General features: G+C 38.5%; 3 protein-coding genes across 4 annotated transcripts; 2 read left to right on the top strand and 1 right to left on the bottom strand.

The window, feature by feature from the left end:
- The first annotated feature begins 13,287 nt into the window (after nt 1-13,287).
- LOC145909395 (uncharacterized) lies at nt 13,288-14,674 on the top strand. The gene is made up of 3 exons (XM_082996785.1): nt 13,288-13,454; nt 13,664-14,012; nt 14,507-14,674. Exons 1-3 carry the CDS (start codon nt 13,288-13,290, stop codon nt 14,672-14,674), a joined length of 684 nt encoding a protein of 227 aa, XP_082852911.1.
- Nucleotides 14,675-14,831: 157 nt separating this feature from the next.
- LOC145908773 (uncharacterized) lies at nt 14,832-20,395 on the bottom strand. 2 transcript variants are annotated; one of them, XM_082996106.1, is made up of 10 exons: nt 20,316-20,395; nt 19,930-20,034; nt 19,480-19,614; nt 19,017-19,166; nt 18,799-18,835; nt 18,499-18,550; nt 18,122-18,184; nt 17,382-17,557; nt 15,644-15,805; nt 14,832-15,119 (listed from the first exon to the last, which is right to left on the bottom strand). In XM_082996106.1, exons 1-10 carry the CDS (start codon nt 20,348-20,350, stop codon nt 15,024-15,026), a joined length of 1,011 nt encoding a protein of 336 aa, XP_082852232.1. In that variant the 5' UTR covers nt 20,351-20,395; the 3' UTR covers nt 14,832-15,023. The 2 variants fall into 2 exon arrangements, with proteins under 2 accessions (XP_082852232.1, XP_082852233.1); XM_082996107.1 differs by having other exon boundaries at nt 19,957-20,034.
- A 3,001-nt stretch (nt 20,396-23,396) lies between these two features.
- LOC145909394 (uncharacterized) lies at nt 23,397-26,268 on the top strand. Its single transcript, XM_082996784.1, has 5 exons — nt 23,397-23,763; nt 24,412-24,512; nt 24,732-24,881; nt 25,567-25,624; nt 25,694-26,268. The coding sequence occupies exons 1-5, from the start codon at nt 23,397-23,399 to the stop codon at nt 26,266-26,268; spliced, it is 1,251 nt and encodes a 416-aa protein (XP_082852910.1).
- Nucleotides 26,269-27,669: the final 1,401 nt, after the last annotated feature.

Genomic DNA, 27,669 nt, shown 5'->3' with positions numbered 1-27,669 from the left:
TCAGTATTTCCTTGAACCCTGTGGATACTTCCCTCGCTAAACAACTGTGCCTTAATCCGGAGAACTAATACTGGCGTCCATGGCCGTGTAAACACAAGATATAAGCTCTGCAGTCCAATGCCTTTCGTTAACTACTGCACTTTTTTCATCATTCCACATTCATTCCCATGAGACACACATACATTCAACCATTTCAATTGATTTAACAAACCAAAAGGCGTGTCGCCATAAAACAACACATCAAACACATCGGTCAATCGCTTTCTGCTTTATGCCTGTAGCGTGGTTCCTAAACAAAAGACCTAATGGTACCCTTCTCCGTGAGTGCATTGTTAGTTGCCGTGTCCTAACGCATTTTGGGTTCACTTTTTACTAACTACCGCCTCCAACTGCACGACTACCCGTCTATACACAGATCTTAGTACAGCGATCATAGACTAATAAGCACAGACGGCGACCGCGCGCAGTCAACAGTAAACCGCGTTTTGTTGCCAAAGGGCCGTCTCGCCTATCTCAACAAACGCAACTACCATCTGGAAAAATCGCACGCACCTATAGACTCCCAACAAACCGTCCGAACCATAATGCGTTTTGGTCTGAGCAACACCAATGCCCAAACGATAAAGATTATTACACAGATAGCACAAATAAATTCGCGTATTACTGCGTCCCAATTACCAATCAGATTAGCTCATCGTCGTTGAATCTTAGTTAATTGTCGCTCTCTGCGCCGCAGTTTAAATATTAAAACCATGTATAGGAAACGCAAGAATGGTTAAACAGCGGGACGCAATTGTTCGTTATACATACTCCGATTATACGCACTAAACTGCTTACGGTAGAATTCGAATACAAGTCCAGTGGTCGAGTTACCTTAGTATATAAACCATAAGGAGCATTTTTTCGGCTCCAGCGACTCGTGCCACCTGTAAGGTTACGTTATCTTTGGCGTCAATGTCGCTTCCCTGTTCTGTGTAGTCTTATCGTGCGGCACGGGTGCTCCAAAGCGTTGACGGTCAATGCTACAGATAAGTACGCGTGACCAACACAATGCGTTATCATAGTCGTTGATAAGCATGAAGCAAGGTCACCGACGACACGCGTCCTGGTTATCTTTCACACACTTGTGACTTTTGAAGTCGAGCGAATTGCGCAAATTGCGGCGCAAGTGTCAACAGAATATGGCGAAGGGCAAATATTGTTGCGATATTCTGAAAAATCGTGATATAAACAAAAGCGTATATCAGACCTCTGTGTCCTTTTCCACTAAGTGAAATACTCCGATATGTTATGCTATCATTGTAGAAACTGGTTCTGTCTTCCCATACACAAAACCAGTAAATACATTGCTCTTCTGATAAATATATCGTGTTAGCGCGAACTTAAACCGTTTTGTTTGTTACACTTCAACAGTTAGCTCAACCTATTACTGGTACATTGGCTAACTTGTCAGAAACAGAGCAGCACAACCGTGTTTTGTACCAGCAAACTTCTTCAATTTGTTTGTCCTTGCTATGTATTTGTATTAGCCGCTGGATACCGTTATTTTGACTGGTACGCGTGGCGTGAAGGCTTTCAAAGATCTCTACAAAGTCAATACCTCCAACAGCGATATTGTAAAAGTGATAAACTTGACACTTTCTAAACATCCGAAGCGTGGCGTAAATGTTGTATTGCGAGTTTTAACCGAAAAGTAATCTGTGGCGTTTTTTATTTTAACTAACTTGCTATATCGCATATTAAATTACAACCACTTCTTAGCACGTTATACTTGTAATACACGACTAGAAAACCAATATGTTCTAAGTTTTTTGTTTTCAAAAACATTTTCGAAGGCTGTAGTCGTACTGATAACGTAAGGTTAAACCGCCATTGAAAATTAACACAATAACTTGTAACATCGGACAAAAGACAAAGGTCACAAGGTTAGTGAATCTATTGTCAAACTTACAATAAGAAACACAGAGCGGCGACTACAGAGAGTCTGGCTAGCACTGACATAACGCTAAAAGCATCACCACTTCTTTGTGTAAATATGTTATCGAAGCTATCGATTATTAATAAAAGACAACCATATTGTAGATTTGCATACAAAATATTGTTGCATACAAAATTTTAATGAACAGCTGCTTCAAAAGCTAAACAAAATACCAATGTCATATTTTTTGTTTAAATCTGGCCAACATACGCATCAACTGAAGTTACTATAAACTATTACCGATATGGTAGACAAATTATAGACGCACCCTGTTCTTTGCTTGTGCAATGCAAAATCTGTGTACTACCTTTTGGTTTCACTTGGGAGCATTTAAAGCCCAAATCGAACTTTTTTCAAGACCAAAACTCCAATTTAATGTGTACTTAATAAGCGGGATACCATGTAATGGACCATTCTACCTGCGTGATATTTGCATGTACGTTTGGGGAACGGCGATATCACGCTACGAAGCCATCGGAAACCAAACAAAGGTCTCCCATCGCTGGCCAGCGCATTTTGACAATCCGAACACAATGCCTTACATTGCCTTCTAAATCCACCGAAACGATGGCATAACACCACCAATTAAAAATACGGCGATAATTGTTGGGATTATAGCGGTTTTAATTTTATTAACTGACACTTTTGGTTTTAATATCTTTAGGCAGCGATTTTATTTCTGCCCTGAATTAACAACAAAACAATATATAAGTCTAAGTGCTTTTATAACGCAATCTAGCCAAATGTAGACATATTCTGGTATATACAATTATATGAAAATACAGGTATTACATACAAAATAACCAATTTTCATAGAACATACCACATTTTAGTATAAGTTTGTGTTAAAAAACAATATTACCAAAACCTTGCATTTAACTGTGTTAAATTGTTTTCCTCAAAATTGCCGAAAATCCGAATGAAAAGGTAAGTCGTACTTCACACCATAAAAAAGTTTGAAGTATCGCATTCTAATCGTATAAACATTAATATTAATGACGATATTCTGACATTTGGCAAACAAAACCAAAACACCTGCGCTGTTGAAACCTTTATACAAGAACCATGTTTCGTATCCAACTGACAAGACGACGGAGCGCTCTGTTTTTATAACACAAACTTCGTGTAGTTTTTCTATGTAAACTCACATGTCAAGTTCAAGACTGAACAATGCGTTTCGATAAGGGACAAACCCTGACATAACACAAAGAAACCCCACAAAGGAGACATGTTACAATTTGTTGCGAGCGCGCGACGCACAATGGCCGGAACAAGTAAACTTGACGGACGCCCTTCGAGCTGTCGCATTGTTTCGTCACAATAGAATCTTACGACCTTGGACTTGTTTGTTTCCGTTGTTGGTTTGTAAGTTTGTGTTTACTTGATAGTTTTGGGTTTGGGGTTGTACGTTATAACAAAATAATCAAAAATCAAAAATTATTAATGCTAAGTTTATTGCGCGAATGGGTACAATGTGCTGTTGTAACAATCCGCAAACAGTAAAAAAACTTTTTTGACAGCAAAAAAATAAACTGTTCTGCGCATAAACAGGCATATGATAAAAATGCCGCTCTCATGTGTTTGTAGTCTTTTCAGTTCAAAGTTAATGACAATATTTTATTAAAATTTATGTGTTATCAACACGCGCTTCCAAAGACTTTTGAAAACGAGTATTTACACCCAGCTTGACAGAAGAAACAATTTATACGATACACCGAACTGACGTCACTATGGGAAAGGACAATATTTTATATGAATGCTTATATTTTTCTTGTAAATGAAAAATACACGGGAACGAAAACATTTGCAAGCATCGTTATTTTCAGGCTATTTTATGTTGGAATAATCGCACATTAGCGCTTTTATTCTCTTGGTGCATTAAACATCTGGTGCACCAATTGAGTTTGTAAACAAGGTTTAAAATTGTATTATTGTAGATTTTTGTGAAGTAAGACAGTTAAGCAGCAATTTTATTCATATTCAATACATTGAAACACCGTCAAACCAAAACCACTTACTTGACACCTATATTTAAAAAGGCGCTTTGAGTCAAGTGAGGTAAAATGGTCAAGACTTGTCGGGTGTCAAAATCGTTCTGGTGCGTTTCGATAAACAACGCCGCTACGTCACTCTGCGTGAACGTAAACACAAATATTTGCCTTGTGCCGTGCTTGGCGCGAACGCAAGACTCCCGAACGAACGAACGGATTTCCAAGAAATGTGCTGAATGTAGCGCTTGCAGGGGTGTGCAGGCAGCTCGTGGATTTGTTGACATATCGAAGTCGCGCTTAGCAGGATATCCCCGTTTATTGAGAAGCACTGCCACCGAACGACGTGTGTTGTTGGATAAAGTATTTGCCAGTGTGTAAACAAGATTATCCACTGTGTTTACAACATTTATGTGATTGCCTTTATTATTATTTTACATAAATTACCGAGTAAAGCATATGGTGGTTTACACAAGGCAACGACAACAAAATTATAATGTGTTAATGAAAATATTTACATGTATACATGTTGCGATTGGGATACGTTTATGTATAGTTCTTTACGCAATTTGAAAAAATAGGCAGACCTTCGTGCTCAATAGACACTGAAAACAAGTCTTACGCAAAAGTTGCTGTGTTTGTGTTACTTTGTTGTATTCTTTTCTTTTGTGTTACTTTGCTACACCTTTCAATACTTTGGCTGCAGCACCATTTTCAAGACGAAAGCGCGCCGCTGCAAGTCAGACAAAGGCAGGCGATAATAAACCTAAAGCGCTGGACACTGCACAGGCGCCCAGCGCAGATAAGACTTAACCAGTTGGACTGTGAACTTAGAACGTGAAGAAACACTAGCAATTTCAATGTAGCGAATGTAACCCAATTAAATGCGTCTGCATCGCACCTCACAGGTTGGTTGATGTTTCGGCATAGGAATAAACAAATCCAAGTGACCAAGACAACAAAACTGTCGCAGAACTTACGGCGGATTTTTTCATGCAAAAATAATGTAACCATTAAGTTACTAAACCATTTTCCAATGTATTTATAGCTTTAACAAAGTCATTAAAAATATTTTATTGCCAATGTTGTTTCAAACGTCGGATAATTTTGCAGGCTAGTCAAGATTCTGCTACTTGGAAAACCATTCATTTAGGCGCTTTAACCGATAGTACGCCGAACGATAAACAATTTCCATTGTGAAATCAACAGCTATTTTATTACAGTCCCATTCACTACGGTGCATCTTCCCACTCCACATTGTTGATATCCACGTAGATTAGGGGGTCCTTAAATGAGTAATCCCGTTCACCAGTTTCTGGGCAAATCCACTCGTTTTGAGCATAGCAGCTGAAAGGATCGTGAAGCTGCCATTTCTTTCCGTCTTTGCACTGGTCGAAGTAGGAAGGTAGGCTTGCAGACCGAGATGCAGCCACTGATGATTTTTCAATCGCCTCGTAGAATTCTTCTGCAACTGTCGCATAGAAATCAGCAACGCAAAACTGGTCAAAATCTCAGAACACAACCCATAGAACATAAAATCATTTCTAAAAATCTAAGCTTTAATACGTTAGTGGTAATGGTTTTTACCCTGTCAACAAAAGTTACGTTTAATTGTGCCAGAAGGACAGATAATTAAAATACGTCTGGCAGCAAACAGCAACATAATAAAATCATTTCGTCTTGCTCCAAGATTTGCCTCTGGAAAGCAGAGAAATATGGAAGAAAAGTGACTTTCAAGAAACCGCATAAGGGTTATTGAGCGCAGGCACCCATGTAAAAGGTTTACAACGAATTACCCCCGTCGTAGGATGGAAACGGTTGCACTGCGAATTTATTTGAATTTATATTGTAATTTTAAACGGAATAAACTATTTAGATTGGAGTAACGGTCGCAACGCATGAGCATTAAAATGTCTTGAAACAAGTTATATGTCTGACGCATATATTTTCAAACGAACTATTTCCATACGCTGCGTACAAAAAGGTGTGCATTGAACCCGAAAAGGCATACTGCGATAGCTTATATGATACAATATGATGTTCAGAATGAAGAGACTGGCCCATACTATTGTCAACGTTTCGAAACGTTTTTCGTATTAACATGACAATGTTGACAATAATTACAATATAAAGTAACCTTGTGCCATCGCATTCATTGCAAAGAATACATGTTTCGCTAAAAGCATCCTCAGTTCTTATTCAAATAGAGTTGTAATTTTCAAATAGATTTGTAAAAAAGATATTGTAATTTTGCAAACGTGAAGTTTCCACCTGTGTCACGCACAACAAGTGGCATTAGAAAAAGGTCGATTTCGGAACGAATATATTGAATGTTGACAACAGTGCGGTGGGCTATTCTCTTAATTCTTACAATATGATGACTTCAGCAAAACACCCCCGGAGAAGCTTACCAACAAACAGAGACACAAAACCGACAAAGGATGGATGAGTGAGGTTAAAGTGGTGACTGACGAGATTGGAAACACATGCTGACCATCTATTGATGGAATGAGGATACCCGTGTTCAATACCTATCCACTTTAACAATGGAATGTTTCTCTCGTAGTCTCCATGCACACGACTAAGCACCTGCGGAATGGAAGTTGTATGGCGTTTTCTGTTTGGACTATGGCGCGTTGATAAGTTCAGTTGATCCTCTCGTGGACCATGGACGCCAAGTGCTATGACGACGCATCGTAAAATTGTTGACTTCATTTTTTGGGTGACAGTACAGTTTTTACCAATGTGAGACACTTAAAAAGTGGGACAAATTCCAATTGAATGCAAGTTTATTTATTACTGCAATAACTCAGTTTGTTAAGTAAATATAGGTGCATTCAAGTAGGCCTAAGCTTCCGACATCACATTAAAACGACGTAACGGTGCGTCGCGGCGAAGCATTTGCGAACCTCTAGATTAGCTTACGTTCATATGACGTGTAATGAGCACAAGTATCAAACAGTTGTTAAATACTTACCAGGTTTGCACATAAATAGAGTCGGATTCATACTGTTAGCTGTAAACTGTTTCAAGATGTTTATCTGTGGCTTATTATAACTGCGTACTTTAACGCAATGAAGATGAAATTTTACAAACGGTTTCAAAGTTTTGTGAACTGGCGACGAATTGATTTGTGCTTCTTAGTTTCGGATAAAAGACTATGGGGTGTTTCAGACGCGTAACAGATGGTTTTGTAGTTTACACACCTGTTTAAGCCAATGATCAGTCCTGTAATTAATCATTGCTACTTGGACTTTGTCAATGTGTTGTAATCCCATACTCCCGCTGAAAAACGTCCGGTACTGCGAAGAGTAACAAAAAATTAGAAACTAATCTTACAAAAACAAAACTTCTGTAAACGACTTTTTTCCACCTGTTAAGATGCGTGAGACGAAACAATATACCAAAACAACACAAATCGCTTTTCAACAATCATTTCTACAAACATCTTTTTTACATGTTGTGAATAGGTCTGTTAGCAGACATGCTCTCAGATATTATGATTACAAAAATGTATATATCTATATGTTACTTACCAGGTTAGACCAATAACCAATGTGCTGCATGTAAGCTGATCCCTTTTTATCGTACGTAGGAATGGGAGGAAGATACAACGGCAAACCCTAAAAGTGAAAGCGTGATGAGAGTTTATCCGCAAACATTGTGAATTACAGAGAAACAGATTGTCCAGTTTTGTTGGGGCAACGAAGCATGAAAAGCGTAAAAAAATGTATAGCATTAAAATTGAAGTAGGCACCACACGTCGATAAGTCTTGACACTAATAAGCAAAACAAGCGATGGGATTTTTCATCTATTGTGGGTTTCTTTCGTAAGTGCTACGCTAAATTTGTCGTACTAATTTGACTACTTGCATGGGCCCATGTAGTGGACACGTTTTTTTTAATACAGGTAGCTTACGGAATGCACGTTTTGTTGCATAATGAACATGGGTTTGGAAATTATGGGTGACGGCGGAAGTGTTGTGGTTGCTTTTGTCGAAGTAGTGGTTTTCTGAAAAACAATTAATCTTTCGGTGATGAATTATGTTCCTTATTAAAATTTATTTCGTGTTTTAATGTTGGAAGTGGTTTGCAGGCTTGGCAGCCCAGGCATTGCAGCCTAGCTGGATCAGCCACTTTTTCCTGATCCTGTCAATCATGCCATTGCATGAAATATTACTGCATAATCTTGGAAGTGGATTGAAATTTATGAAATGATTCAATGCTGCAGATTGTGACCTGTGTTTGACTCGGTACCAAGATTGGTTCTGTCACTGGAGGGGGTTGTGGCGGAATCAGGTGGTGACCGGGCAATGTCGATAAGAGCGAGTTGTTCTGCGGACAAGAAGAAAAATAAAAAGACCTACAGTGGACCAATTATGAAACTTTTAACCTGTGAAACACTGGGGCTTCCATCATCGTTTATAGAACAACTTAAGACATCTGTAAAAATGAAGAAGAGAATTAAATTGTCAACAACATACTGACATCAGAATGAATGATCAGTAATACAACTGTTTCCAACCTTTTTTTAAAGCAACCCTTATTTTATTTTATTTCCTTTTGCAAATACTCACGACCTAATCATGAAATTCACACTTTAACGTAACAAACAATAATAGAACTAACCGATACACAAACTTTGATTCGTAATTTTTGCTTTACTTGCAACAAGCGACCCAACAAAAATTTTACGCGGCCCACAGATTGGGAAATATTGCACTAGTCTTTGCCGCACTAAAATTCTTATATCAGTAAGCCCGTTTACATGTGCGACCGAAAGCGAATCGGATTAGCCGGAAGTGAAATAAATTGGAACATCTCAATCCAATCGATAATTCGCATGTGTTTATGTGTGAGGTTTGGTAATTTTTATTGACTAAAAATCGTGGCAAAATAAACGAACATCTTAAAATACGCGGCATTCTCTTGAACAACATACCGTTTACGATGAAACAAGAAAAAACTAAAAACATTAAGTGTGCTGGAATCCATTGCACTGCGTGCAGTGTGGACTGCATACACCTAAAACAACTTTAAAACCTATGTCAAGCACTAAACTTTTACTGTTTATCATTTATCTTATACAACATGGCAAACTCAAAAAACGCACGCCGAAAACCCTTCGCATTCTTCTGTTCTCGAAGTGGATTGAAAGCGAAGCGAATTTAATACAACTCCTTCGAACGGATTGAGCGCTCCGTCGCTCCTCTTGCGCAAACAACAGGAGGAGCGATTGAGCGAAGCGCATTCGAATTCGCTTCAATTGTTCATGTAAACGGGCTTACTGACAATCAACTAACACTATGGTTACCGATGCTTCTTTCAACGATGAGAAGAATGGCACAAAAATATATGAAGACGTTGAATATGATAAGTACGTTGTTGTTGCAGCATCTAAAAGCTGAATAACATATACAGTTGGTCGGTATCGACAGAGCGGCAGTTGATTAGAAAACGTCTTAATAACCTCAAAATTATGATGATTTTGTCAAAAGAAAGTTCGTTGATGATGCTGCCAGGCACATTACTATGCGAAAGCAATATTATTTACTTGTCGCGACTATCGGTTTTAAATGTGGGAAGCAAATAAGGTTTCCTTGGGGTTTTTTTTTGCTATCTGGTTCTTACGTTTGTTTGTCGAGTCTTCGCTGTTCTTGAACGAGCTGTCGCTGTTGATAAAACCGCCTTCGATTTGCTTGTCCAATTTCTCGCCCGATATCGGATAACGAGAGTGTAATTTTACTTCTCCGAAGCTGCTTTCCAGACCATCGATGAAGTTTTCTGCAAAACATTTTGTTTTGAAGAGCAAACAGTTTCAAGTTTGACATGTTTGTTGTATTGAGTAATGAGAGATTCCTGGGTGCAACTGGGGTTTGTCTACATCACAGTTTCCCGAGTTTTATTCATTTAAAGAAAATTGGACTTAAGGTCTACATTGAATAGAACGATTTTTTAAATTTTTGTAAATTGCCACTTTGATTACCACAAAATAAATACTGAATTTATTTGCACAAAATTTAGCCATTTTAACTACTATTAGCTCGACGTTGCAATGAAATAGGATTATAAAACAAAATTCTTACAAATAAAATTATCAACCGTTCTATACACTATCTAGAACCTGTAAGATGACTGTCAAGAGGTTTCGTGTGTGGTGATATTTTGTCTTTGTGTGATACGAGGCGGTTTCTCTTCTCTGCGAAACGAAAAATGTTAATAAAGCTGCAGATTGCATAAATTGCTGTGTCTTGTTCACGAAACGATGCCTTGTTATTTCGGTTACCTGGCAACTGTTTTTAAACCGACCTGGGTATGATGACAAAAAAATATTTTCAAAACCAATTTTTTACATTCAAGTGCCAATGTTGCAGTAAAACCGCAGTATTTTATTATATATGTTTAAGCACAACCTTTTCTTGGGTCTTGAAAATCAGGTTGTAGATCATGGATTCGGTTCTGTGTATCTAAACAAACAACAAAATGCGTATTACTGTTTTGGAATAGGTATAAGCGTAGGGTATTATCGCACCCTTTTTTCTTCGGTGATGATCAGTGCCCTTTGTTTCTCGTGTAGTCATGTCCTGTAAATCTACATAAACAAATTAAAGATTTTTTGCAATTTTGATTCTTTCGGGTATAAATATTGTTTTGACATAAAATATATAACGGATTAGATCAGAACCTGGACGTCGAATATCTTCATATTCATCTTGAAATTTATTTCTATGTGGCTCCCTTTGATTCCAGTTTGTTGCATCGGCAACAGGTTTATGAAAATCGGGAATCGTTGACTTGAAATTTTCTTTAGTTAATTTCGCTAATTTCTTTGCGCCTGAAAAAAGAAAAAAAAGGTGAATATTTTTGCTCTTTAATATCTGTAAAAATATGAACAATGCACTAAAAATATGTGCAAAATTGTGCAGTAATATAACACAATTTTTCAATATAATTAAGCACAAGTTCTACACCTGTTCTCGGGTCTTGAAAGTCAGGTTCAAATTGCGATTGTTGATCATGAATCCGGTTCTGTGCATCTAAAAAAACAAAATTCTCGGTAAGGTACGAAATAGGGTAACATTTGCTATTATCGCACCCTTCTTTCTTCTGTGTTGATTTTTGTCCTTAGTTCCATGTGCAGGCTCGTCTACATGAACAAATTCAACTTTTTACAACTTGGTTCAAATAATCTTTTGACATAAAATATATAACGAATTAGATCAGAACCTGGACGACGAATATCTTCATATTCATCTTGAAATTTATTTCTATGTGGCTTCCTTTGATTCCAGTTTGTTGTATCGGCAACAGGGTTATGGAAATCGGGCACTGTTGACTTGAAATTTTCTTTGGTCAATTTCGTTAATTTCCTTGCGTCTAAACGAAGAAAAATAAAGTCTGTCGATTTTGCTCTTTTTTAGCTGTGAATGCATGAACAACGCACTGAAAATGTGTGAGAGATTATGCAGAAGGAAACGCTTTATTTCGTTATATTTAAGCACAAATTTCGCACCTGTTCTTGGGTCTTGAAAATCAGGTTCAAATTTAGATTGTCGGTCTTGGATTCGGTTCTGCGTATCTGAAACATGTCAAAATACTCATTACTGGTACAGCATATAGGTAACCGGCATACCGCACCTTTATGTCTTCTGTTATGATCAGTGCCTCTTACATTGTGCGTTGTCGAGTCCAGTTCTTGAAAATCTACAAGAACCAAGAAGATATTTGCAAATTTGAGATTTAGGAATTCGGTCAATTCTTAGTTCTCAGTCAATAAGCTTCAAACCCGTTTCGTGGTAAAATATTGGTTTCTCAACAAAACGCAATGAATAATTTCATTCCTTGTTGGGGATTCGCGATTAGGTTACCTGGCAACTCTTTTCGAGTCGGTCGTCTTTGGTCTTTCGTATCTATGAAAACGTAAACAATGCATTGTAAATATTTACAAAATTCCTGTTGTAATTTTCCTATCTTTCATTAGGTCTTGAAAATCAGGTTTTGGTTTCGATTGAATGTCATTGATTCGGCCATGCGCATCTAAAGAAACTAATACGCTCAGGACTGGTACGGAAATGGGTAAAATAGTACAACACCTTTCTTTTTTGTTGTGGAAACAGGTTTCCGAAAGTCGGGCACTGACTTTAAATTTTCTTTGGTCAATTCGATCAATTTCTTTGCATCTAAAAACGTAAATTAAAGCTTTTTTAAGTGCATTTAGGATGTAATTGAGAATTACTTCAACAGGCTGTCGACCTGTTGAAAACTGTGTCATTTCTTTCTCTTTATATGCAAACAAGGGCATGTGCATTATACTATATTAAAGGAAAGCAGACCTAGTTATTCATTTTAGTCTGGAGTGCACAACTCAAACGGAAAACAACATACAAGCAAGGACAACACAGGTCAAAATAGGCCATTTTCAAAGTAATTTGGCACATGTACCCTTAGTGGTGAAGCTCTGTTTTAGCTAAAGGCTACACAACAAAATTATTGAATCATGGTCTCGCCTTTGAAACTTTGTTTGTTGGTTGATGTCGTTGGATGTTTTTCATCTGTTTTCACACGAAATTGGATCGTTCGCTCTTCAATAATGTCGTCATATATTTTGTCAGCACTTCTTGAAGGGTGAGAAAATTTTTTATAAATGACTTGCTTTGGAATGGTTTGAAGGCTGGTTATGCTTTTAGATGCGCCTGCAAAACGGTCATATTTTACTCCCATAACATCAACCAATTGTGCATATTTCATTTGTAAATATTAATACATAAAAAAAAAAAAATTATTTTAATGAAACGAATTTTTATGAGGCAGAATTATACGTTTTCATACACATAAACAAAAAAAGAAAGTTGTCAACGTTTTTGTCGAATCGATTGACTAACAATTATAAATTATTTTCCTTTGCCTTTTTCTTTTTCTCAAGCGGTGTTCAAGGATTTTTTGGAACTGGAGGTACCGCTTCTTGGCTTTTTTCTTCAAATACTTTCTCTGTTGCTCTGATTCCTCGTCATCAGCGACTGATGTATGTTGGCCAGAAAACACGCCGGAAAAGCGACCATTCTTTCTCTGTACGTTCTGAGAAGAAACCATTTTACTACAAAACTTGATTTCAAGATGAAAGATAAGTCACGGTAACATGTGGACCAAGTGTTGCTTATTCATTTTATTGTTACAGCACAAGTGTGAACAAACCAGCATTGTTACGTCAACATACCTGAAATCTGACTAAATGGCAGCACTAATTCTGTTTGCGGTAGAATTTTCCAGGGATTCCAAAAAGGAAACGTCATTAAAGCAGTCAATTGTGGGTAAAACTTTACCATGAGCGATTCGTCAAAAAAAGTTGAACCCAAGCAGAAAAACGATCCGCTTGGTAGCGCTAATGAGCAATCAGTAGAAACGGCTGCAAGAAGCGAAGCGGAAACGAAGAAGGTTAATACAGGAAAGCGTATACAAACCGCAGACAGTCCAGAAACGACTTCTGCGTCGTAAGTGAACTTGTTGTATGTTGTTCCAAAAAGAAAAGTTTTCAGCACGTTAGTATATTTGTCCATACTATACAAATAACCCTAGATACTTTTTAATTTCTCTTAATTTTTTTTAATTTGTGGAGCTTAAATCAGCCGTTCCAGAAAACATCCGAAAAAGTTGAAAAATAAACAACAGATAAACAATAATTCTGAAAAATGCCTTGCAGTTCAGAACCCTCTACGAGCAATGAAACAGCTAAAAAAACGACAACGACGCCCAAGAAAAGCCTATGGGGTAAATTGCAATCGGCGGACACTGGGGCTGAAGGACAGGCTGACGCCAAAACCGACTCAGAATCTCAGAAAGCAACTTTAAAATCCGTGGCACAGCGCGTTAACCGACAGATCAAAGCTATGACGTTGATCAAACAATGGACGCAAATGACGTCACACAGTCAATTTGCGAACAACGAAGAACACCTGCAGTATTTAAGAAGCGTTGCTAAACACGCTACCACCGATCTTCCAGACCCCTTGATAGCCACGGTTCGAGAAGAGGTTCTGCTAATCTTGCAGGTATATTGCTTCGAACCTGTGGCCCCAAACTGGACCTAAACGTACACAAGAAAATTAGGCCTATACCTCTATGCAAAGTGTTAGGCTGCATTCTCTTCATGTTGTTGGGCAAGAACGGTAACAGAGTCAAACACTGTCAATAACATGCATGAAATTGCGAACAATGACATAGAAAACTCAATAGAAAGTTTTTAAATTACGGTTAATTATCCCATATACATATGTGCACTAAAATTACAAAAGCAAAACGATGTTATTTGTCAAATGAAATCATACAAAATCCTTAATTATATATTAAAATCCCAACAAAGCGATCTTTAGACAGCTCAGATGGATTTATTAAGAGAAAAATATATTTCGCCTAAAACGGCATCATCAGTTTCTGTTTTGTTCTAGGGCCTTTGGTTTTTTGATCCAGTTTTTATTTGTTAATCACATACAAAAACCTTAGTTAAATAACATGTTTTTATTTGATCGCATCATAAACCGTACAGGACACACTGAAGCAATACAAAATGGAATTGGGTGTGAATCACCATCTGACGCAAGAGATGCAGAGCACCATCCAGCGGATGAAAGAAGAGGCGAATTCCACATCTGCGAAAGATACACGAAAAGACATAAACTTTTTTCGACGCCTCTCCAATGTGTTTTCTGAATAGAATTCAAAGTTCCCAACCGACTTGACTGCTTTGAAGTTTGTTTGCGATTTGTACAGAGAAGCTGGACGTTAACACGTACTTGGAATTGTGGGCCAGTGTAGCAAACACTTTCATTGCCTGCATTTCTAGAAAACAAGCTAATAATCCACTAAATAAGTACGACAACTTTCTTTATTGACGCTTTTGCGCGTTTGTTTGCTCACAACAACAGACAATGCGTTATTATGACAACAAATACACGAATAAATCATAACAACTTGTGAAACGTCGAAAAACATAATTCAACAAGCAAGAAAATGACCGATCCAAAAAATCACGTGACAAATTCGACCAATGGAAGGCAGTTTTGTCATACGGCGATGGGTCGGTTTTTAAAATATTTGTCGCGAAGTCGTTGCAACTTGTCCTTCCACCTTTGTTGCAGCTCATCGTGCGTAGCAAGAAACTTAAATAAATACGTGCCAAAAGTTAATCAGGGGTGTAATGGTAATTTTATAGGTGCCGAAGGTCTTTTATCGGTAAAAACACAGATTGTATGAACATAGAATAGGTATCTTGCCAATAACCGATCTCTTAATTGTAGAAGTAGCTCCGACAACAGTTTACCACTACTCATATTTAACTTTATATTCAAAGTGAAAGTTTTAGTATGCCACTTAACTGAGCATTTAACACTTCAAAAAGTTACGAGTGTCCTTTGTAAAAAGCTTTGCATATTATCAAGGCGTAGTGAAAGCAAAATCTTCAATTAAACGCGCAGCGAAGGCAAACAAGCATTTAGCATGACATGTGTAACACTTCACAAATAGGTTCCGAGAAATATATCCCTTGTTTTTCACGGCAAAAATAATGTTCGTAAAACCAAGAAAGCATAGCTAAGCTAACGAAATAAGCGGGAATCATTACCAAAATATATGTGTGCAATGTGATGAAATGGGTCACGGAGTAGCATGACATAAAATACCTCACCTGGTCTGCTACCAACGTTTCAGGGTCTCTGTGACTAAATTCCATTCGTTTTTTGACCTTTTGGTCTGCCTGTTTTCTGCTCTGGATCGCTTCATCCAATGACAGCATGCTGGTATGACCAAATATGGCAAGTTCATGGGTGCTTTCCCGTTCCATGAAACTCTGAAAAAAACATAGAAATCGTGCTGAATACCCACATCACATTACTTGTACACACGTTACAATAGCTCTTAAAAAGTGAATTGGAATTATATAGAGTTTCTTAAACAATCATAGCAGAGTTAATGTTAAGAAAAACTAGCCTTAAAACAGTTTGGTTGCGATGCCAATAAACCTTGTCGAATATATAGTAATGGTCATTGAAAAGTTTACTGCAAACATGTTAAAACAGTTTCAAACATTTTTGTTACCCGCTTAACGGGTGTAAATGAAAAACTATATCTAAAAAAACCTCTTCTATATTTAGCTTATTGCTATTGTTTAGTGATTATACAAGGCTCCGCAGTGTTTATAAAGTCTTCTATTCTACACCCTAAAGGTTAAGTATCCCGTCCGGCGAAGACCTTGCCAGGCATCTGTCACCGTGGTAGGGAGAATCCAGTTGCCAAACGCGAATTAAATATAACCTTGAGTGCTTTTCCATCAAACACGCGGCCAAGCTGATCCCATTTTGGCACGGCGAGGCAGGTATCAGCCAAGCAACAAGTCCAATGCCTCGGCGTAATTTCGCGGCTAGGCCACAGCTTGCGTTTTGAATCGGAAACGAGTTACTTTCTGTGTAAACGTATGGCGCAACGCGACGGAATGAGATTTTCCTGCCCGAACAGTCAGGGCATAATCTAAAATCGGCAAAATATTGTGCGTTGCGTGGCAGTGGGAAAGGGTGGTACGATAGATTTGTCAGCTGTACAAGAGGTTCCGCTCAATAAGTGGCTACAGTTTAGAGTTGTTTGTTTCGGTCAAGGCAGGTAAGTGGTAGCCAAGAAATCAATCAGATAAACTTGGACTGGCATAACAGGCTTTTCCATTTAGTGGGATCTATAAAGTAAAATGCACATATGCGTTGGGTTTCCTGTCCGCAGAGCGTGTATAGTATATACAAAGGTTAACCGAAACGTGCGGAAATTCGAATGAAACGAACGAACACAATTTGTAATGGGGATAACCACACTACGTGCATAAATTACATTTTATAACACGATGTTTTCCAACAAATAACTTACAAGTACATACAATGATTTGAACGGAGGGCTTCACCCTAACCATGATCCTTATATATTAAAAAGACAATATTTCAAATATTTTATTCAAATTTTCAAAATTTTTTGGGACAAAATGACATATTTTCTAGGCGATTTAAAAACAATATAAAGCGTCTCGAATGACGTAACCGACACACAGAAACGCCGGCCATTTTTGATACGCTATAGCTGTTATGAATACCTCTCAACAAAGTCTATTAGGTCAAAGTTGATAACGTTACACCCATACAGGTTCTCAAACCTGTGCGTCGCAGTGTCCAAGGGCGTCGCGTAACATTTAAAAAAATTTTTTTTAAGAAAAATGGAGGCATATAACAAGTTGAGTCCCGTGTCTCAAAATTGTGAACATTGGAACAAATCTTCCTGATGAATTTTATTATCTGTGCGTTGCAAGTGCCGCGAATCTTTCCAAGTGTGTCTCTCGCATGCAAAAAAGTTAACAACCACTGCGTTACACTGTAACTACGCTTACTAACCGGCTTGCCAGATTCCGAGGATTTGCTTTCGGCCAATGCCAACTTCTTTTTCAATTTAACCGATGACTTAAAATGTGTTGGCATGAATCCGTCATCGCCACCCTCGTCATCAGAATCAGCAATTGCTTCAATGGCTTTAAGACGGTCTATCTTATCTCTAGTGGCAGCTGCTTCGTCTACAACACGAAGAAAAATGTTCGACGTTGGGATATTTGGGGCAAACCAGTTGTTTTTTACTGTTGGATTTGCAGCATAAACTACTTGTGATTTATTGCTATATGGAACTTTCTATCCTTTAGATAAAATACTTTGCAAGCAAAAGGTTTGTCAGAAAAATACACGTGGGATATAAGTCAGAAAATATCAAAAAAACATTACATTACAAAAAAAACTAGTGTAAGTCGAAAAGGATACGAAAAAAATGACAATTTGTATAACCTGCAAATATTGTGTTGCTGTTACTGTCTATTGTACTTTCAAAGAATCTGTCCTTCGGGTATAATTAAACGTAAATTTTTATTTACTGGTGAGTTTGGTGGTACATGTTTGTGCGGTACACCATTACCCTAATAAAGCCACGTTGGATAGCTGGCAAAACGTCGGTATATAAACATCTACGTTTAATTGTGCCAGAAAGCCAGATTCGTTGAAACTGTATTAACTGCTTTACACGGCTGCTAAACCTTAACACGAAGCATAAGCTAGTTATTTGTTTGTAGCGGAAATTTCAACCTACACACCTTCTTTCTGTTGCTTTTCCTTCTCTCTAGCCTCAGCCTCTTCGTCTTTTGTCGTGGATTCGACTAAAATATAAAAGAAAAATCAGATCTGGATGAACTTCTAACTGCAAACACAAGTTAACAAAAAATGTTGTAAGTTAATCAGGACACTTGGGGTTACTATTTTGTGTTTATAGAATTGAATTATTTTTGCCCATACAGCAATACGTAAGCACTGTTCGCATAGTTGTACCGTCTTAACAAAACCTTTGTTAATTGTATGGGCAACGATTGGAATGAACACCGCAAAATACAATAGTAGAGTTTTAGTAGAGGCACCATCACAAAACCAGTGACTTAAACTTTCCTGGAATATCGATCAACTGTACGATTCATACCTGCCGCTTTCAAAGCTCGCTGAATTCTAATCTTGCTTTGCTCCACACCAGTCTAAAAACAAAATGGCTGCAGTATTTTAACAATTTAGGTAAAAGTTTACGTCATGTTTGCGTTAAGAATTTCTGGTTACTTGGTGCCTTTATTAGGCAACAGGAACACCAACCAAATCTAATATACGCCATACAACTACCAACGTTATCATTCGTTTCGATTAGACAGATTTGAAAACTAATGTTTAAAACATGGGTGTAGTTTCAAAATATTTTTAGTGTAAACAGCATAACAGTACTGGCACCTACCATTTTAGAAAATCCAGGCACTATGTCCATAACATCTCTGAAAGAAACAACACAATTAGAAATTCAAAAGTCCATTACATCAACGTCAGGTCAATGACCAAGTTTTCTATGGAAGTTGTGGACATTTAGTAGATTCGACACACAAACAATATAATAGGATGTAATTAAGATATTTAACAAAGTAGCAACCTTGTAAATCTAAAAACTTTAATACGTACTTTAGGGTTCCGGTGGTAACTCCCAGGACGGCGTCTTTGTGTTTTTTTCTTCGAGTCGGGCTCCGAGATTGATCACGTGACGTTGATTTCTTCGTTTTGCTTGAGCGATCACGACTCTTAGAACGCGAACGCTTTCGCGATGACGAATGTCTGTAATTATTTACTCGTTTGTTTAATGGATTCTCAGAGCACCATAGGTCGGGTGTGAAGGTCATAACCACGCAAAATCCAATGGCAATTCATAATATGAGATAGCTTGTCAAATAACGAAAAGAATAATGTATGTGAAATAGTCACAACAAAAGTATCTATAGGCCGTTTAGCGACCATGTGTCAATGTTTCAAGAATGGTACTGACCAATAAAATTGAACGAAAGTTTGTGTGTCAACAATGCGACGTATATTTAATCGTAACTTGTGTTAAATTTAAATCTAACATGGTTGTTTGGTGTCAGGTTTGTACCTGTCTCTAGACGAGGAACGTGATCTTGATCTTCTGGATGAACGTCGATGTCTGTCGTAAGATTTCGATCTTTTTCTTCGCGGAGAACTTTCGCGACCCCTTTCCGAACTGTGGCTTCTGCTTCGCGAACGGCGTCTGTGTAGGGGTTGAATTTTGTTGCTTGTTTTACATATGGATGAAAATGAGAATTATCTTGAATGAGAGCGTATTGGGTTTTACAATAAAGTTTAGGACTACATACTCTGAAAAAGTTATGTTGGAAATGGAAAATGCGATGAGATATGAGCAGTCTTTAACCATTGTCTACGCTTTAGGGAAAGCAAAAAGACATATCAAAACTATTGAAATAATAGTAACGGTTGATGGCAGAGATAAGAGTGTGATTCAAATTCAAATCAACAACGCAGCTATTCGTATGTGAGTGCTTTATAAGGTTAAGAATATCTTTACTTTCTTGATGTCGAAGATTTGTTTGACCTGTGTGAGTAACTGGGGCTTCGACTACGGCTCCTGGAGTGCTTTCTGCTTCGTTTTTTCTTCTTCCTTTTCGATTCTCTGATAAAAAAATGAACCTTGATTAAACTTTTGCTCAAACAATTTCCATATATGTAAGTATTAGAAGGTAAAGGAATGCAAAAAATATACATTGGTGATATGGCAGTCTACGCTCATTGCTTTCATTTCCAACAAAATTGATTAATTCAGGTCTATGTGGTGAGTTGCATTTTCTGGCACGCCGTGCAAATTGTTTTTGCCACATGTTATTGATTAAACACTTTATGTAAGCATAGCTTGTTATTTCAACAAAACGACTGTTTTTTAATCAGCAAACATACCTGTATTCTGAATCGGAGCTGGAGTGCCTCCCCATTTCTCGCAGTAATATCAGCCTAAATTAATTTTACTCAGAAAGCCTACACAAAATAAGTAACAACGTCAACATTGTATACAAGTTCCAGTATTTTATACAATGTCAGATTATTTCAAACTTTTTCGAACAAACTTTCAGGTTTTTTGAAAAACCATAACACAATTTTGGATCCGTTTTTTCTCCAAAAAACTTGTCACTAAAACGATTCATAGACAGACAACATAAAAAGGCCAACTCGTGATCAAGTGCCTGATAATACAACAAAAAAATCGAACCAAGAAAACAAACGATCGCGATATGTGACACGATTTCCGTAACACGACCGAACAAACCAAATAAACGTAAAAAAGACGCGTCAACAAGTAATTGCCAAAAGAAGAACAACAGTACTGTAATGTTAGAGCTAACGCGAGCTAGGAGTTAATTGCGCGACATACTATGATATAGCATTGCATGGGCAGGAACTTTTAATCGAACGTTGCGGTGATGACGTAACCCCCCGCCTCGTTCTTACGCCGCGATGTTGGGTGAACCGCCACCCCCCTACCCTCAATTGAAAGTGGCTCCAATTCAGCATTCGTTTCCAATCAGATTTGAACGAAATTAGGCGGATACCTCCACGTCGTCATTTAATTAATCGACCCCCATTTGCGGAAGACTGAAGTAAAGGGTGGAGGCAGCCAAACGAAATTAATGAAGACACTTAGTCGCTTCGGTCGGCTTAATTCATTTACGGGAACGCAGGTAAGCCGCTTCTGACAAAATCAACTTGGTCCGTTTTCAGGTGACTTAGGAACGACGTTTTTGGCCCAAGATGGCCTACAAAGGAGTCTGCTAAAGCAGCATGACTCTACCTTTCGTGATTGTGGTCAATTGTAATTAAATGTACAAATACTGTCCCGTGTCCACTGTTGCTCCAAAGCAAAGAGATTAATTCTATCAATACACCACTAGCAAAAACAACAATGCCACATTTCACACTTTACAAATTCACAACGAGATAGCATTTAGGCATATCACAATACTATCATGTGCAGGGGTGTTACAGTTGTGAATCATAAAGTCATAGTTTTAGAAGTGCAGAATTTGCGACTACCGTGCTTACAAAAGCATCAAGTTTCTACAAAAATCCAAATACTGTTTATTATCATCTTCGCAGCAACCAAATCTGAATTAAATCAAAAAATTGTGCTGAAAACAACAACAAAAATGCTTAGTGTTGTCCCCTTAGGGGACAAATAACCCGTTGCTTTTTTTGCGACGCGGCGTCTGGAATAAATTTTCTCATAATTCGGGAAGACAAGTGGCGCGAGAGGTGCCCGACCCGATAAGGGACAAAGGCGTAGATCTCACCGGGGATCTAAAATCGGCGACGACTCACAAAAAAGCACCCTGGCCTTTCGATCTCACCATAAGCCCCGTCTATATTCGACCAACAAACGTAATGCTGCAATCCACATCTCAGAAACTTACGAGACGAATTGCTTTGAGGCGACTGACATGATTAAGAAATTGATTTGCAGATTCTGCGGTTTGATAATGTCGCATCGCGTTAGAGTTTGTGCAAAAGAAAATCATATTCGCTGGTCCCGTGCTCTTTTTCGGGGAAACTCCTTGATTTTGAAAAAGTTCACATTTTACTAATACGTCGTAAGTACAAAGTTCAACGACTTGGCTGGTGCAAAAAAATCTTATGATTCATCCCACATTCGACCCCAGGCGTCACGAAGCACAAAAATGCAAATGTGCGTCGTAAATGAGAACGAAAAAGCGGGAAACTTTAAAAACCCAATGTGTCCGTTCCATAAAATACATCACAACCATTTATCACTTGTTTTTGCAAAACGGTTTATCAACGCAAAACCTCCGATTTTTATTGCAAATTTATTTCGTAGCGTAGAAATAAACTTATAGTTTGTTGATATTGCTGCCAGGCAAGAAAAAAATGACTTTCTGGTAACAATAAACGTAGATTTTTATTCGATAAAATTTTGGTAAGCAAATAATGTACGTTTATTTATGCTAAAAGGTCATTTGTCAGAAACTGAAAACTGAGCCCTTGCACATAAGAAAATCCTGCATTCCAAACCGATGGCAGCGTCAAAATGTAATAGAGATAAATAACGGCGCATGGGCGATGCATCAACGAATCTAAAAACACATCGCGCATTGAGACATGAGATGATCCCCATTACGTATGTCAAATCTGAAACAGCATTTGATGTCCACAGTTGCGCCTACACTGCGCGACGGAGGGCCCATGGGAGTCATACGGGGAGCAAAACAGAGATTGAAGGTGACAAAATGTGTCCACAAACGGGTCGGAGAGAATGGGGGAACAGCGCGAGTCCCTCTCCCATCCGCAGGGGATATTTAATTACTAACGAATAAGCCACTCGGCGTAATCTATTATGCCCGACATACGCTAAAACTTGCGTTCAATCAGATAAAACGCGCGGAGACAAATCGATGAGGAATAGGCGAGCGCACATAATGGGGGAAATCATCTTTTCGTTGAGGCGTTCCGTTTCGACGTATCCACTCATTCGTTTGGAAACCGACTGGAAGGCGCTCACCGGACTTTCGAAATCCGCCGAGGGGAGAAAAACGTTCGTAATGACGAGAATAAATAAGTGAGAACCGGGTTTCACTGCAAATCGCGGTGCATTCGCGCAAAAGACACTTGGCAAGGATGAAGCTTTTCACCGCAATTAAGTTGCAGGTCACGATAGACATTTGTGCAAAGCAAGGATGACTTTTACTTGGGAGATCGCAAAGTCGTGTAGTGAATTAAATAATTTTTTTACTGCTTAGGCGTCGTTACACTTATGTTTTTGATAAAATTAGAAAAAGAATTGATAACGTTCGCAAGAAGAATAACAAAAGCAAGCTCAGAAAAAGCTTTACAGGTAGGTAACAAAAATACCATACCAGTTTTTTTTATCCTTTATATTTACATGAAAAATCGAAAAAAAGGGATGAAAAATATTAAGCTCGCTTCAATTTGATCTAAACCTAAACCAAATTGCCTGATTTCAGCGCAAAGATGGACGAAGAAAATCAAAACCAAACTAACGGAGTAACAGCTATGAATAAAGCAGACGAAAGCGGGTCGTCCATTTTACCTTTCTCAGTTGAATCAATGGTCGCAAGATTACGTCCCTTAACTCCAAAACCTACAATTTTCCTTCCCACTGCACAAAACACAAACCTCGCCGATCTCGGAAACACAACAGCGGAGCATCCTCTTAACCTGCTGCAACAGGGGATGTCGCGATCCCTTAACGAGTCTGACAAGGTCACGACCTTCAGCCGACACAGTAGCGAGGAACACGCAGTGGAGGATAATGGCGGCGTGTCGAGCACTGCGCGAAACTTTTCTTCAGACAGCGGGTCATCCACAGAAACTATCGGTGAGAGAATATTTTGACGATTCAAAAATAATTTTATGAAACATTTTCTGGAGTTTCGCCACCCATTGATGATAGGCAACAAAACTATCGTTATACAGCTTTGGAATAACGCTTACTTTTGAACAACAAAAGTCCGTGACAAATTAGTTGGGAAAAACTTTCATTTGAAAACTGTTAAACAATACACCATGCGTGACGCACACCAAAAGCTTCAAAAATCACGAAAAAGTTATTTACGGAAAAGAAAAGTTACAGATAAATTATCAAGAATATTTTTTAATTTCTCTCAAAACATTTGATTTTCAAACAGCATGAATACAATATTTGCTTTTAAAAAGCTAAAATATATGTTTTATTGGTTTAAACAAAACTACTGCTATTTTTGTTGCCAGGCATACTAATTAATCGGAATTGCTTTTCTGGCACTTAGTTTCTAAAGTGTTTATTGGAAATCGCCGGATGGCAGACGAAACGTTGGTTTCCAATAAACGCTTTAGAAACTAAGTGCCAGAAGAGCAATTCCGATTAATTAAACAAAACTATTTGCGAAAAACCTTCATAATAATTTAATTCTGACCGATTATATACATTCAATGTGTTTTTTCAAGCACTATTTCCGTTATATTGCAATCTATTTCGTCCTGATAGCAAACGGGATTTCGGAACATGAAAAAGATCCTGAGAGCGACAGCTATTCCGCCGATGTGCTGGGTTCGATGGAAGCTTTGAGCCCCGGTGGAGAAAGCAAGGTACAATAACGTAATATCAAACACGATTCAACCAAATTCTTTTCGACTGTTTTGATTTAAAAATACCGAAATTTTGCGATGAGCCAGAAAAATCGGTTAGCAATAAAAGAAGCTAAATTAAACCACTTTGTCATGCAAGTATTTGCGTTTCTCCGTTTTTCTTGTCAATTTCTATTGATCGAAAACACGAACCCTTGAAACGATATTCATTATCAACAGTTGGGAAATAAACAAAGAAGAAGCCGAACTAACTTCACTATGGAACAACTCAACGAACTGGAACAATTATTTGAGGAAACGCATTATCCTGATGCTTTTATGCGAGAAGAACTCAGCAAAAGACTCAACTTATCCGAGGGTCGCGTGCAGGTTTGATTTCTTTGTTTGTTTTATGCAAGTTTCACGACAAAAAGCGAATTTTTATATCGCGTTTTACTCGTTTAACGCTGATGCACAAATAACGTTTCACATTTTACATGCCCACAAAACATTCGCAAACAATTTGGCGTTTCACCAACCTGTCAAATATTGAAAACGTAAAAAGCGGATACGTTTTTTTGACAGGTAGAACCGGTTTTCTTAAATTACAGAAACTAACACGTGCGCGCATAACGACAGCCAACGTCATAGTGGTCGTTGATTGGTACATTTCTTGTCACGTGACACAGCGATTTGGTTGTCATCGGTAAATTTGCGGTTCATTTGGGTCAGGAAGCAGCTTGTGCGTCCAAATCGGTTTAGTTTGCGTAAAACCTTGGACTGCCTCAAAGGAACACCAATGTCACGATCTTGAGTCCACGAAGCGTCGTATTTATTAAAAAACATGCGCCGAGAGCGAACACGATAGTGGTACATTGTATAATTGCCACTCCCCGGCAACAACCGCAAAAGGACAACATAAACTTGCAGTAAATTCGCACGTTAAAACTTCCATTAAGGTTTTCTTGGTCTTAAGCGCAACCTGCACAAGCAGAATAACAAGCAAACACCGATGCAAACTAACCTTTAGAAATAATGTGACGTTTTTGCCGAAATTCATCAAGTGCATTTACAGGTGTGGTTTCAAAACAGAAGAGCGAAGTGTCGCAAACAAGAGAGTCAGCTGCAAAAAGGTACAGAACAAACAATAGAATACCAACGCAATTAACCAAACCCAGCTATCAACCGTTTACATTTTACAGGCATGCTTATGTCCGGCGGCGGTATAGAGATACCTGGATGCCGAGTAGCGCCGTACTTAAACATTAGTTCCCTCACTGCCCAAGCACCCAAGCAACGCCTTGCTGCCGTGAAACCAATCCCAATTGTCCCAAACCTGTTGACACGAACCGCTGGAAATCTGCCTACGAAACACGGCATATCAGCTAGTGATTATTCCAATCACCAATTCCCCGAGGGTTCAAACTTTGAGAACTTTTTGCTTCGCCAGTGGCATCTCGCGTCACTAGTAGGAACGGCGCAGTTACGACACTTTGCTCAACTTTTACCTTTATTGCCACATAGTAGCTATCCCACCGTACCATTCTGCAGTCCAGCATGGCCTGTCATGCCACCTAACGGCACTGCTGTATCGCTTCCGAGTGTCGCTGATGTCGCCAGAGCGCACTGTATGCCAACAGTGGAAAACTGGGAACGTCTTGTTAATGCGTCAAAAATGAACGCAGCCAGAGCGGGAATTCAAAACGAAACAACAACCCGTGTTTTGCCTTCGGTTCCATTCTACATACCTTCACGAAAGGAAACGCACCCCAGATGAACACTTACTTGGTATTATGTTTAAAGGTTTCAATTCTGTTACAGGAAATACTGCTCTGGTTCATCACATATTTAATAAATAAAACCTCAACAATGAAATCACACAGTTCAAGTGAAACAAACAGTAGTTAATTTGATATGCTGAAACACCTCCGTTAATGCGTACTTACTTGCAGTGAAATGTTTTTATAATGTGCATGTTTACAAGGTACGTTTATAACTAGTTATGAAAAGTAGAATGGGACTCAGCGTTGGTCTATGGAATACTCGAAGTTTTAAAAGACTTTCATAAAAGCGAATCAAGTTGTATTAAGTACTTGGAAACATAGTTGTCGGTGTTTTAATAACAATTACATGTCACGCCAAGAACATTCTCGAACCAAAACTAGGCTATACTATGTAAATATACCATAACCGAACCAATGCGCTCTGGGATATTCTGTTTGCGTCACGAACCAGCACACACGTAATGTTACCGGTACAACATCCTGAATCATGCATTAACGGTTCGGTAAATGATTGTCGCAGGCGACTCAACTGTTATTCACTCTGATAACTCATCCAAAACTGCGTAAGGAATACTTGTTTTGTATCTTGAACAACAATGTTGCGTCAATCACATCAAACATTGTCCCGTTCACCACCAACGTTTGAATTAAACCAAAAAAGTAACGTGTTTTAACTTCTAACGCCGGGAATCAACTAACTTGAAAAAGAAACTTAATGCATATTTGCACTCCCGACGTACTTGTTGTAACCAGTACAAACTTTTGATAAACGTTAGGATTTTCACAGGTCGTTGCAACGTGCTTCCGGAGATTGCTTTTACGTGTTGTGGTTACACAAGCCACCCACGGGAATATAGGAACTTCCGCTTAATGTTCCGGGTCCAATAATCGCGTTTGGGTGAACTAGGGGTCGTTGAACACAACATAACTTAGTTTTTGCATTACGCACACTTCAGTATCAACGTACAGTGCGGTTTTAGGCAACAACATCACACCTACTGAAACACGTCTACTTGACAAAACCATGTCTTCAGTTACAAACCCATCGTGTATATTCCACGCCAAATACATGAAATTAGTCCGCGTCTTGCATGTGGTCAAGCAACATAGGATGGATGCTGAATTTGATTATTAAACAAATATAAAACGGGGTGTAAGCAACTGGCGTCAAATGACCTTTTAACTGCGGCGAAACTGTACTTTCCACAAAGCAAAAGCATTTTCCGCGTTAAGTGTTGCAAAACAATTGCATAGTGCCTCTTATGATCATACCTAGTCAAGTTTTGCGTAAAGAGTTCCGCGTTGCACAAAGGCATAAAACCACGCCATCCTTTGCCAAAAACCCGTCTTTTGTTTGTTACTGAATTGGAGGGCGCGCAATGATTCACCAGCGA

Source organism: Ascidia mentula, chromosome 7 (genome assembly GCF_947561715.1).
Source record: "Ascidia mentula chromosome 7, kaAscMent1.1, whole genome shotgun sequence".
Taxonomy (NCBI): domain Eukaryota; kingdom Metazoa; phylum Chordata; class Ascidiacea; order Phlebobranchia; family Ascidiidae; genus Ascidia; species Ascidia mentula.
This window is presented reverse-complemented; position numbering and strand designations above follow the sequence as displayed.